The sequence below is a fragment of the Somniosus microcephalus genome, chromosome 16 (assembly GCF_052327205.1).
Source record: "Somniosus microcephalus isolate GS21.2 chromosome 16, FLI_Smic_1.0, whole genome shotgun sequence".
NCBI lineage: Eukaryota > Metazoa > Chordata > Chondrichthyes > Squaliformes > Somniosidae > Somniosus > Somniosus microcephalus.
The window spans coordinates 34,125,403-34,139,632 of NC_141002.1; the positions used below are offsets into that span (position 1 = coordinate 34,125,403).

The 14,230-nt window shown below is 41.0% G+C and overlaps 1 protein-coding gene across 3 annotated transcripts in view; it reads right to left on the reverse strand.

The window, feature by feature from the left end:
• The window catches only part of ptprz1a (protein tyrosine phosphatase receptor type Z1a), a 346,830-nt gene that overhangs the window by 31,502 nt on the left and 301,098 nt on the right, over positions 1-14,230 (reverse strand). For 2 of the 3 annotated variants that reach the window (XM_086008795.1, XM_086008798.1), the window contains 8 exons: positions 13,287-13,372; positions 10,590-10,610; positions 8,604-8,700; positions 7,142-7,224; positions 3,799-3,933; positions 3,072-3,206; positions 2,749-2,912; positions 148-283 (listed from right to left, as the gene is read on the reverse strand). In XM_086008795.1, the coding sequence (XP_085864921.1) occupies positions 148-283; positions 2,749-2,912; positions 3,072-3,206; positions 3,799-3,933; positions 7,142-7,224; positions 8,604-8,700; positions 10,590-10,610; positions 13,287-13,372 (857 nt within the window). The remainder of the gene's footprint in view (positions 1-147; positions 284-2,748; positions 2,913-3,071; positions 3,207-3,798; positions 3,934-7,141; positions 7,225-8,603; positions 8,701-10,589; positions 10,611-13,286; positions 13,373-14,230) is intronic. The other variant, XM_086008797.1, reaches the window with a different exon arrangement.

Consider the following 14,230-nt stretch of genomic DNA (forward strand, 5'->3'; position numbering starts at 1 on the left):
ATTTAGAAGACATTTGCTGCCTCGTGAAAGGAGGTCAATTTGTTGCATTGCAATCCAAAAATTCTTACCTCCAATTAATATTCTAACAAAGAAACTAATGTATCTGTAAGAACAAAGACTCCTTCCACTCCTTGCAGCTTTCCTTACCTCCGTCTGCACTAAATAGTTCCTTTGTGTTCTGATGTGTTTGAGAAATCCCAGCACACTGACGGTGCCTTTGTGCTTGATCTGTTGTAACATGCTGTCTATTACAATATATGTGCCTGTTCTTCCAACACCAGCACTGCAAGAGAAACGACATGGAATATTACAAAACTGATCAAATTGGGAAACTGCTCAATCCTTCACTGTGACTATATCAATCTGTAGAGGCGTTTACAGTTGCGAAGATTAGTAGCATTCATTTTTTTTAAATAATGGAATTCCCAAATCCAATTGTTCAGGTTTCAATCAAAAAATATAGCTGTTCAGCACCAACCCAGGCTTTCTTGCACAAATGTCATGAAGAACTCCAGAATGTTTTAAGGATACAGTATTAAAATAAAAGGACGAATACTACTAAATATATTGTTGCAGATCATTCTGAATTTTAAGCTGCAATTTCAGTTTAAATTACATTAGTTTAAGATCACTTGCAGCCTCCCCCTCCATTGTCACAAGCAAACATCTATTGTTGTGTTAAACTGGATTAATCCCATACTGCCTTACCAATGATTCGCAAAGCATGATGGACTACTTGACATGCAGTGAATAGTTTAAATGTAAAAAACTGATGCAGGACTGTGGGAATGCAGTACAAATAGATAAGAAAGAACAGAAACAGAATGTTTATAGAACAGAGTGGAGACAGTCTCATGGTCATTATCTGTTGAAAGTTAAATGCTTAAACAAAACTCTGCAAAAAAAGTGACTTATGGAGTGCGTGATTGCCTAGTTTTCTGTTTTCACATGACTTGCAATTTATGAAAATGTATAAATATTGTAGCCCCGTGAGTCTCGGGGCGCACTCTTTGGGAGGCATACTTGTGTGCAAACACAATTGGGTTTCTCAGAGTGAAGTCCAGGTACCTTAATAAAACTTTACTTATTTTACAGTTTCTGACTTTGTGTATTACTGAGAAAGTGATAGACTGACCAGCGTGTTGAGTCTCCTAAAGCAGCGAACCCTGATACCACAAGTTAGGGGTAGATCCTCCTCACAGAAGCGAGGGGTTAACAGTTGACGCTCAGGATAAGGGTTTTAGATGGTCTAAAGGAAGATAGGATGATAGAACTATAATGTCCTCCTGGATTTAATCCTCTCTGTGGAGCTGACGCTGGCACCAGGGCTCCACACGTCTCTTCCAAGTGCAAAGTGCAATTGGTGGATCTAAACTTAACTACTGGTACTTAAGCAGTACTTAAACAAGATGTTTGGCCTATACCTATATGCAAAGATAGCGGGAACAGTACAAAAACAGAACAGGTGAGAGCAAAATTGTAAACTGTTCAATTCTGTTTCTCCCCTCTCCTGAACATATTAAGGGTCATTTTAACCTAATTCTCTTGGTGGGAAACTGATGGGATCAGATCAGGTGCCCGTTGTGCACCTGTCCAATTTTACTTTCCATTGAAGTCAATCGTGCAGCATGTAAAATGGGCAGCTGATCTGCCCCTGTCAGTTTTCCACCAGGCGAGTTAGTTTAAAATTACTCCCACTGACTCAGTTAGGTGCAGTGCCCACAGTTGATTAGTAGCTTCAGCAACTGCTGGTATCTTACCCAAGTGGCCATTCATGTATGATGAACTTTAATGGTGAGCATCACACAGAGCTCCATTATACAGTATCTGATCACATCTTCATGTCATCCCAAATCACTACATAACCAATTACTTTTGAAGTGCAGTCATTGTCATTATGTAGACAGACATGGCAGCCAACCTCTCCACAGCAAAGTCCTATAAAGAGTAAATGGGATGAATGGCCAGTTAATCTATCCCTGATGGAGTTGTTTGAGGGATAAATATTGGCCAGCAGATTAGGAGAATTCCCTACTCTTCTTTGAATAGTGCCATGGGGATTGTTTACATCCACCTGAATAGGAAGACAGGGAATCGATGTAACATATCATTTGAATGATGGTGCCTCCAACAATGCAGCATTCCTTCAGTACCAAAGAAAGGTCAGTCTAAATGACACCACTCTTCTGGTGCATTTCCGTTGTAACTCCAAATGCGAGTGCACTGGAACAATCCCGGTCTTAAACTGGGGATTCCCTGGGGCCTTGTAACGATGGAGCCTCTGCCCACTCCTTATATGACCAGTGACAGAGGAGATTGGATGTTTCTCTCCCATTATTGGCAAACAATGCCTGTATCATGCAATCCCTTGGTATAGAGTAATGCTTATATACATCTGCCTTCTTCCCCAATGATGAACCTTTGCCAGAACTTCTGAAGACCACAGAACACTTTACTAGTGTCATATTTCCCTATCCCACACCAGTCGCCCTCATCACCCCTCCGAGAAAGAGTCCCAATTATTAGGCAGCTTTGTGATCTGGACCTCAAGTTGCCACAAACAGCACTGAGACTGTCAACTAATTGTACTTACAATGAGAATGCTCGATAGCTGTTAGCAACCACAGGGTAAAGAGCATTTTTCGCTTACCATAGCATTCAGCCCGCTACCAGTTCGAACTAAAAACATTTAAACACCTTCACGCTGCTCCAAACGAAAATGTTTCCACAGTGAATAAAGTCGTGTACCTGCAATGAACTACGACAGGTCCCATAAGATTGGTCTTAGTAGCTGCCGAGTGTCGTATGAATGTTAGCACAGGAAGAGCATACTCTGGAACACCCATATCAGGCCACCGAGTGTAATGATACTGGGTCACTGTATGATCACTCTGCCTTCCTTTCTGTGATCCCTGCGGAGTATCAGAAAACATATTTTCAGTCGCTGTCCTATTTTTCTTTTAAAACAGAAAATACAGAATCAGTCCATTTATGAGAAAAATGATGAGAATTTTTGCCCCTTAAAACGGGTTGATTTTTAAAAATATTTTCATACTGGCACATCCACATACCTTCTTAAACTTTGTGTTGCGAATAGAAAACTGTCTAACGGTGTAATAAGACAACACTTTAGAGCTCTTCAGCGAGACAAGAATGTTTCCATATTCTTCATTGTTTTCTGACGGCCAGTACTGATCGCATTTTCTCTGAACAGAAATAAACATTCACGTCAAGGAAAAGTTTGTGCATTCCCAATCCAGGACCTTTTTTTTTGGCGTTCTTACTCAGTATGGCTCATAGTTGTGCTGATTCGGCGGGACTAACTCTCAGGTTAGGGTAGAGTCAGGCATCTCTCCACTGTAACCTGACTGTACTGACTTGACCTAGGAGAACTTCATGCTGGCAGTTGGGTGCTGAGAATGGGAAGTGTTCCATTCCCCAGTGTGAACACCCATTGCCTTGAACACACTAAAACTGAATGTCAAGAAAAGAAATGTAGCATCTTTTACTTGACTTCCATACTGCACCAAGAAGTGTAGAATTGGACTCCATAGTCACAGTGACAAGTGGGAACTGTGTTCACTACCTGCTTGCAAGGCTGTACAACAGAGAAATTAAGTCTCAAATGTTTCACAAAAAGGCATGGTTAATGACTAATAATGGCATTCTAAGCAAAGGAGCAGCAATGTCCCCACTCTTTCATTCCAAAGCCAACTGGGCATTGGTAACCTCAGCTATATTATTCCTAGTAACAACGAGAACTGTGCGCAAGAGTTCTCATCGAAATCTCAAACTCACCCTTCCTTTTTCCACCAGGTTGGTGATCATAACAATAACTCCCACATTGTGCTCCCATATCATCCGCCAGAAATCTTCAGCTGTAGATTTAAGAGGCCCTTGAGCTGCTATGTAGGCTTTCTGCCTGTCGTAACCCTGTTGAATATAGTTAAGAAATGTGCTGTATTATCTTCCTGTTTCTTTCATTATTTAGCACACGTGTCAGTTGACAGATATTCAAAACAAAGGAGCCAAAGTACATTAAAATGCATTCTAGACGAATCTAGGAAGATCGCCCACATCATTTGGAGACAAGGTTACACAAACGTACATTTACAAAAATGCTGGAAAAGTCAGGAAAGAGAAAATACACTTCAGCCTTTCATTGTTCTGGTACGCAGCTAGAATCATAGAATGATACTGCACAGAAAGAGGCCATTCGGCCCATCGTGCCTGTGTCGGCTCTTTGAAAGAGCTATCCTATTCGTCCCACTCCCCTGCTCTTTCCCCATAGCCCTGCGAATCTTCCCCCTTCTAGTATTTATCCTATTCCCATTTGAAAGGGAACTCTTACATAGTGTCATCCAACTGCATCTTGAACAACTCCAATGTTTTTGCCTTTACTCCCCTACCTGGAAGACCATTAAAAAACGATCATTGAGTAAAGAGGTTCATCCTGATATCCATTTTAAATGTATTTTTCATTAATTTCCATTCATGGCTGTTGTGTCCGTGTATAATAAGACACAGACTGCAGGAGAACGGTACAACAGGTGTTTACTCAACGTGGCTCACACGGGAACTGATCTGTACAGATTACTACTCAGTGCTATATACAGGTGTGGTCACTGCCGGTACTGCAGTATACATGAGCTGTAAAAGATAGTTCCCCCCTTAAAGGTATATACATTACAATGGCCCTCTAGTCCTATTTCCTGGCTCAGTTTGAAGTAATAGTCATTTCAGGTTTAGTATTCCTCATTCTTCATTATCACATATGTAAAATGACTAAACCACACAATATAATAGTTAAGTCACTGGGAACGCCTGTCCCTTGATTCTGTGTCTTCCCATTCCTGTATGGAATTCTTCTGCTCAATTCTTTTTAACCCGGCTAGGTAACATAAGGACCGTACTGAATTTTAACACGGATGTGGAGCTACAAGATTGGCTTCCATAACCTGGGAGAGTGCTGATCTGTACACAGCACAATGTGAGCCACACACTGATAGCTCTCCCAACTCCTGACAGAGGGGACAGGAGGAAGTTGCAGGGTTTACAATAGCAATTGTGGATTGGAATTTCTTCTCATGGGTACAAGAAATAAAAATACACCAAAATTGTAACTTGTTTCACCATTTAGACGTCAAACTGAGTGAGTCATTTAAATCTCATTCTACAGCTGACGTGTCTTGCATAAGAAATGCTGTATAATTAAAGCTTTTCCAATGTATCTGTAGAGAGTGAGAATATGTCCATAGTGGAAAAAGCACGCTGATTGGCTTAAATGTCATATTCACTGAAGAGAAACCAATCCAAAAAACACACATTGCATTTGAGTCTCTCAAAAATGTCCATTCACAAAAGAGAAATGAATCACAGCCCTGATTTTTAAGTTTTTCCAGCAGCCATGTTGGTTTTACCTACCCTACTGTACACTATTTAAAATAAAATATAACACACAACAAACAGATGAAAAAAAAAATTCTGAAAAAAAAAACCTACAACACTTACCCATCCCATCTTCCAGCACTTCCGACAACTTTCCCTTGCACAGGCCTCTCCTCCGTTTGGGGCCATTGGCTTGCCATCTGTCTGCTCTCAGACCTACGCTCCTTGAGCTAGGCCTCATGTTACAATTTCTGTGGTCTTGCACTGGCAATCTGAGAGCTCAGCGCTCACCGAAGCTCTTTTGCCCCTCAGAGGCCCCTCACCGAAGCTCTTTTGGCCCTCAGAGGCCCCTCACTGAAGCTCTTTTGCCCCTCAGAGGCCCCTCACTGACGCTCTTTTGCCCCTCAGAGGCCCATGCACATTAATGTTGTCCAGGTCTTCTGCTGCTGAAACCCTCACCCATGCCTTTGCTACCTCTAGACTTGACTATTCCAATGCTCTCCTGGCTGGCCTCCCATCTTCCACCCTCCATAAATTTAAGCTCATCCAAAACTCTGCTGCCCGTATCTTAACTCAAGTCCGGTTCACCCATCACCCCTGTGCTCGCTGACCTACATTGACCCCCGGTCCAGCAACTCCTCGATTTTAAAATTCTCATCCTTGTTTTCAAATCCCTCTATGGCCTCACCCCTCCCTATATCTGTAACCTCCTCCAGTCCTACAAGCCTTCGAGATCTCTGTGCTCCTCCAATTCTGGCATCTTGCGCATCCCCGATTTTAATCGCTCCACCATTGGTGGCCTTGCTTTCAGCTGCATTGGCCCCAAGCTCTGGAATTCCCTCCATAAGACTCTCTACCTCTCTCTCCTCCTTTAAGATGCTCCTTAAAACTTACCTCTTTGACCAAGCTTTTGGTCATCTGTCCTAATATCTCCTTCTGTGGCTCGGTGTCAAAGTGTTTATTGATAACGCTCTTGTTAAGCGCCTTGGGACGTTTTGCTATGTTAAAGGCACTATATAAATGCAAGTTGATGTTATTGTTGTTGTTGTTTTGCACTTGGGATCTCTGGGAGAGTATCGACTACAGTCAATCAGTGAAACTGATCAGGTGCTGGGCAGAGAAATCTCTTAGTAAAACCATTCCTAACATTTGGGATGCCAATAATAATGGAAAGCTGCAATACTATAAATTTCCTCAGGGATTCTCCCTGTAACTGTGGCAGAAACCCCAGATCAACCGCTTAAACAGGGTTTCTGTCGATCTTCTGCTGAAGTTACAGCGGTCAATTGGGATCACTTGCCGAGGAAAATCCATGTGAAAATGTTTATGTAAGTGAGGGAATGGTGGATGAATTAACTTGTACAGGATTAGTGGAGTGTTTATGTTGAAGGAAAGCCAAATAGCAATGCAGAGTAAATGAAGCTGATGAAACACGGGACAGGTCACAGTGACATATATGCAGCAGCAATTCCTCACCTGACCGTTCTATCCCTCACTCAGCTTACCTGTGAGGAACGGCACGGGAGATATACTAGTATAGCAACATTTTATCGACTTCTTATAGAAATTGCAATGTGATAACACAAAGCTGCACATTTAAGCACTGAATAATATATAACCAAAGACTTTAAAGTAAAAACTTGTAATATTTGGGATGTTTCCAGAGAAATCCTATGATTTGTAAATAAGCCATATCTTCGAAACCACTCCCTGCCAACCCAGAATGTGGAACAAGATCCCATCTCTTACTTACATCGACATAATTCGCATTGATGTAATCGCTGTGCTTGGAGCCCTTCTCTGTAAGTGGGGACAGTTTAACTCTGCTGTGGTCAACTGGAACAAACAAAAACTTCCTTTATTTTTTCCAGAATAAAGCAATTTTTACAGTTAATGCAGGATAAAACAAACAGAAATCCATCCACGAACGCAGTCTGGTCCAAACCCAGGAGACTGAATACAACTATTACATTGCCTGCTGTGTGCTAAGGTGAGCAGAGCATTAACACTGTGTTTGTTCTGCTTCGTTAAGGAAATTGCTTTAAATCAAAGCAGATTAGAGGGATAAATGTCCCAGGTTTCTTATTCTGGCAAAGACATTCAGGCTGCACAAGGGCATATGATTCACGTATTCTAATATAATGTCCCATCGTGAAAGACTATGGACAAAGAAACAGAAAGCCTGGCTATTTCATCCAAAGGGAATGCTACGTGCCAAGATGGTAAGAGGCAGCTCTCTATTACTCTGTTGTATAAATGCAGTAGATTCTGTGTAACAGGAACATTAGAAAGGGGCCTCCCTGTCAGCTACAGGATTTTCTTGGCCATTAGGAGGACAGGGGAGATGAGAACAACAAAAGAAATTGACAGAAGAGAACAATAGAATGTAGCTTTCAATCATGATTCTGTTTTGTTTATTGTTTTAGAAACAAAATGGTGCCAGTGGTGAGACTTCCACTTTCATTTTCATTGCTGACTGATGTCTGTTCACCTAAATAGCTTGCTGTTTTTACAATGAACTATTCATATGTCGATCCTTAGTAAATCATCAACACTGCAGTTGATCTTCTCAGGGTAGGGAACGAGAAAAGAAATGCCTGACTGTTATCCAGTGCACTGGTGTGGACACAGCTGAAGCCAGAACTGGCCTTGGTTGTGATGGTTCCTGTGGTAGAACAGCCACCTGAGCCCCCCTCTTTGCTTGCACATAAACACCAGAAAGCAGCTGGCACCCATATAGCCACGCTCCAGTATGATTCACGGCCTTTGGTAAAGAAAGAGAGAAAAGGAGGAGAATGGAGCGAAAATCCATAAACAATCAAACTTTTAACCTCTGCATTCTTCTGCACGATTAAACTAAATTATTTCAGGAATTCCCCATTTTTCTCTTCATTGTGTTGCAAAGAGTCATAAAGAAGATGGTTAGAGTTTTGTATTGTACAATGTTGTGAAAAAGAAGCCATTCTTTCCCCAAGTCAAATAATCCAGGCCTACTAGTTCGTAGGACTACAAAAAAGAAAGATTTCTATAGTGCCTTTCACGACTACTGGACGTCCCAAAGCACTTTACAGCCAATGAAGTGTGATCACTGTTGTAATGTAGGAAAGAGCCACTGAGCAAGTTCTCATTAAGTTGATCGTACTATGTTGAGAAAAGATGAACCCAAATGATTAGTGATAACCGTGGGATATAGTAAAGTAATCAAAACGGCTTACAAGCAACTATATTTATATAGCGGTTCTTGTTTTTGTTGTCTGGGTGGTTGGAGCTGTCTGATGTGATGCCTAAATCAACAGTGCATCCTTGGACTTCCTTTAAAAAAACAAAAATACAGATCATTAGATAGTAGAATAAAATTTCACATAGATACCGTCAAGCCTCAAATAAAAAAAAAGTAGAATCCCACTGCATTTTCCCTGCTTTACTCCCCTCCCCCATTCCTGAGAGAATTGACTCCTACTAGGGCACATTTCCATGGTGCCGGGGGCCTTCCAATTTTACTCAAGTGGCTAAAACTCAAGCGCAGGTTTATACAGTGAGCATTAGGAAATCGATTGTGGGGACATAACAGGTGAGTTTGCTCTAATCCTCACCCAACTAGGGTTTCCAACCCTCCAGGATTGTCCTGGAGTCTCCTGGACACTGCTGGGAGTGACCCAGGAGAAAGGTCATAGGCGCATTGAAAAAAATGGTGTCTTTTTCCCCCCCATTTTCTTTGAACAGTTTCGGTTATTAGATATAAATACTGGAGGTGGGAATAAGGGCAGCTGGAGTTGGGAGATCATGTGATGAAACCTCCAACCAGAGTTGCCAACCCTATACACACATGCCAGGGTCACTGCATAGGACTAGGGGCAGGAAACTGGTTGATTTTCTGCTCCGTTACCTAGAGACACTGAGACCAACTGTAGTGCCCCCTACTGCTACCCTGACAATTAGCTTAGCACAGACCAAGATTGAACTGGGGTCCTTCCGGTCAGTAGGGCTCAGCTAAGAACTGCCTCTCAATCAAATCCCATTTAAAATCAAAACCAATTTCACTTACTGACAGGTAAATTTTCCAATAAATGCTAGCTTATAACTTCATTGTTGTACAAGTACAAAACCATAATGGTAATCTACTGCAGCGTAATGATATAGGAAGTGTGAGTACCACTTTAAAAATGATGGTAAAGGTAGTATGAAACCACAATCCCCCTCCTATAAAAGGTTAGCAGAGTTCTAAAGTGACAATGATTCCAAACCCCCTCGCTCTTCTTTTTCCACAGATGCAGTGATTGTATGCACGGTGAGATGCTTACGAATATGAAAAAGGACAGATCCAGCCAGCCTGTCCCATCCAAACATAGTGCAATCTACATGCTCCAGCAACTACCCCCCCACCCAGTCACTCTGGGAAATGATAGGCATCATTTGCTGAATGACACAAGCGTGAGTAAGAACATGTTTACAGTGCTGAAGTCCAGCAATGAAATTAGAAGTGGCAAAGGGGGGTGGGGGAGAAATGAGGAATGTGTTGCGGGGAATGTGATGCAAGGTATATTATACAAAGTATCTTTTGAAGAGGTGAGCTTTATAAGAACCGCATCCTGCATATAATCAAACAACTTTGGAACAAAGTTATATTCTGTCAGCATCTCTGGCCTAGCCTACTGCAATAGCACATCAATCTAGGTACAACCTAGCACCACTTTAAAAGTGCTGGTAAAGTCAACTATTTCGAATCTGGCCTCAAGATAGTATGAAACCACAATCCCTCTCCTATAAATGTCTCTTCTGCTAGTTTCCATGATAGGAGACCATGGTTGTTTGATGCTTAGGTAGAAGTTTTACAGCATTTATAGTTCAGTCGGCACAATATTTCGTAATTTTCATTAGGCATCTTTAGTGCCCAAGGAAAAAAATTCTCTAGGATAATATTTGTGAGCAGCATCACGTGAGGGAGAATAGCTTGTGCATCAATAGTTGCTTTATTTTCATGGCACAATAAAATGCAGAGATCGGTCAAGAGCAAATCCTGCAGAGGAGCTTATTCTGCTCTGGCAATCGAGATTTGATCTTCCGAAGAAGCAAATCTACATGAGTCATAAGTAAATTAAATGGAGAACAAGCACATACATGCAACAAAGTAAAATGGGCAAATATTTGTTCTACAAAGCTACTTCTAATGGACTAACAAAAGCCAAAACAAAACGTCTTACCTCATAAAATGCTTTCAGTTTCTTATGAAGGGGAGGGAAATGTAAAAAGCACAGCAATCAAACTCCACAGCAGACAGTGAACAGCACTGATGTATTACAATGAGGTTACTAAAGACATTTTAAATTCATGCAATAAACACATTTCAAATGCCAAGTGAGCTTAATTCATAACCATTGACCACAGTTTAAAAAAAAACATTTTTAGAATTTTGTAAATTCCTTCATTTTAAGGCCAAATAATAAAACCAATGAAATTTCAGGTGTGGCCCATTTGGCCCTTTGTTCCAGTGTTGGCACGCGACTGTTAACTGATCAAAAGCACCGTTAATACTCGGGGCAGTTAACCTAATTATCCAACATCAAAGGAACATGAAACGTGTATCGGTTGTTTATTGGAGAGTTGGGGGGGGGGGGGGGGGAAGTGGAAAACTATTCGATAAAATTTTTAAAGGATCATAAAAACAACCAGTGGAGTCAGAGATAGTTAGAGAGAGATGGAGTAACGTAACTGGAAGTGTAAGCAAATCTAAAGGATATTATGTAAACAAGTTTGATACATAGAATTTTTAAATCTATGCACATTTAAATGGAAAGTAGGATAAGTGTGAGTGAATTATAAAGTTGTAAAGTCATCCACAGGTTTAATAAGGAAGTAGAGAGCATATTTTCCAATAACACAAGGTCCTATAAAGGCACTTCCAAATTAATCCAGGCTGTATTGAAGTAAAGTAGCAACAGCTTTTGCATAGGCTCACACAGTACTGCCATGTACCATGAAAGCTGCTGTTATACGGAAGCTCAAATTGGTAGCTACAGAATTAATCCACAGCCAGTAGCACCTTGCTTATACTGCCTGCTCGTGTGACCAAATCTCCCTACCAAGAGCTAGCTCTGGAAACACATGCTTACAGAACAGAGCTCCCCTCCTGGCAGGTGACTGTTAAATGTTTCAGAGTGTGGACGGAAGCTCTCATTTAAATAAGTACTGCTACAGTTTATAAAATGTCCAGGAGCTCCCATGGACTGTCTGAATGCTTTTGAAACTGGATGCAACAGTGAATTGGAGCTGCACGCCACAGTGTGTTAAGCCAAAGCAGTCAGACCAGGATCTGACTTGGGAGTTACTCTGTCACCTTCTGTGTCACGATGACACAAACGTGGCAGTATAACCGTACCTTAAGGCAGAAACTCTGACAGGACGAAGCAAACAAATCTACAACATGTAAACTCAAACACACTAATATATCCATGGTACATTCTTTTAATAAACTATTAGTTATAGTTATATTTAGTTAGCTAATTGCACAATGATCCTATCACCCCACCTACCTTTTGTTTCTGGGGTAAACATTTTAACACATCATAGAAAAAGAGAGAATTATGCTGACTGACAGTTCTACATCATATTCTTGGGAGTTTCTTTGGCCAAGACAGAAACACAGGTAAAGAGATACACAGGTAGGAGGAAGAGAGACAGAGACAGGCTGACCAGAAGACTGTTTTTCTGGTTTCATTCATTTTTTTCTGGTTTGTTCTGTTTCCTACATTTTTATTACTTCTCTATGAAACTACTGTGAACTTTCACCTGCTACTAATAAAGTTCATCAAAGGTTGCGAATTAGGCTCAAATTTAACATGCAAAAAATACACATTGCTTCAGGTTTTGACTTGCAATATGTGATAAAATCACATTTTTGAACTTTTAAACTAAAATAAATGTTCTAGCAATGGCACAGTTCATGCAAAATCATTAATAGCCCAAACATCAATCACAAACACACAGTAATCTGTTCACAGTACAAATCATCTGAATCTCTGAGTGCAGATTTTTACACCAAGGCAGGAGCCACAGATTTGAAGAAAAGGCGTGAAATGAGTCGGAACGCTACCCTTCACCTGGGGGATCTAGGTTTGCTTCCAGTTACGCTTTCTCCAAGGTTTATATATTGAAAGGTGCAAACAGTCTTAATTGATTTCCCAGTGGGCATGAACCAATAGTATCAAAGTATCAGAACTGGCTGCAACTGAACAACCTCAGTTAATTATCATCAGTAATGCTTCATTTAAAATTACTAGATCTCAATGTTTTAAACCAGAAACAGTAGAAACTCCTACTTTTAAAAGACATTTTACCCCCCTTCATTAGTTTTCTTCCCCCCTCCCTTAAAGGTGTTCATTACTTGCTGCGGCATGCTTATCAAACCTATGCTGATTCTCATCTATTTCATTGACTGCACTGAAGAGCTCTTTGTGGATTTCGGACATGTTTTTCATAGAACCATGGAAGTTTACAGCACAGGAGGAGACCATTCGGCCCATCGTGTTTGTGCCAGCTCTTTGCTAGTGCAATCCAAAACTAAACCACACTGCCTGGTCTCTCTCCATAGTCCTGTATCTTCCGAGGCTTCCAACATTTGTCTAATCTTCCTTTAAAAGATGCCTCAGCTAATCTCTGTAGCAAAGACTTCCATGTTGTAACAATTCGCTGCGTAAAGAAATTTATCCTAACTGCTAATTCTTTAGAATTGTACGGTGCAAATTCAGGATTTTGGCCCTTGGATTTTTTTCTAAACTAAGTGATCTACTAACTCTTGGAGTTTTGAAACTATACTACCAGGACAGGGGGTTTGCTTAACTGCAACTTTCCTTTCATTCATTGTTTTAAAAGAATTACCACAAAATACAATTAGAACATACCTCAAATTCTTCAGAAAATCCATCATTTGCATGAAGCTCTCCAACGTGCTTTGGAAATTGCTTGATTGGAATTGCTCCCATTTCATCTGAAGAAGGTAAGAATTGGTCTTTTATGACCTCATTAAAAAATGCTGATTGACAGATTGCAGCAGCAACCACCATCAGTCTGATCATATACTGAAACATTTTCCCTTATTTGGCTGATTTACAAGGAGTTAAAGACTTGTATATAGAAAGAAAGAACTTGCATCAATACATTGCCTTTCCCGTCCTCAGCCAATTAAATCTTTCGAAGCGCAGTCACTGTTGTAACATAGGCAAACATGGCAGCCAATTTGCACTCAGCAAGATCCCACAAACAGCAATGAGATAAATGACCAATACTGTACTGAGCTTTAGTGAGAGATAAATGTTGGCCAGGACACCGGGAGAACTCCCCAGCTCTTCGTAAAATGAGGGGCCCCAATTCAACATCTCATTCGAAAGACGCCACCTCAGTACGCCATAGAAGTGTCAGCCTAGATTATGCGCTCAAGTCTCTGGAGTGGGGCTTGAACCCATCACCTCCTGACTCAGAGGCAAGGGTGCTACCACTGAGCACTGAGGGCTCTAATATTCCTGATAATTATATATCATAATCATACTCTTACTCCCAGGCCAAAGTGTGGAAAGTGACATTAAATAGGATTATAACGCTATATCAGTTACCACAAACATTTAGGACCGGAGATATTCATTTTGCTGGAAAGTAAAAAAAATCAAACATGCTCACAACTAAGGACAACCACGTGAGACACTTTTACACTGTAGTGATGGTTTTGGGACAGCACTGCTATATTGGCCTAAGCAGTTTACATTTTCAGCCAGTACCATTTTCAATCAGGTGCTGGGGAGAATCGGAGCTGGCCAATCTGGTGGAAGCTCATAATACCTGTTAATAAGCT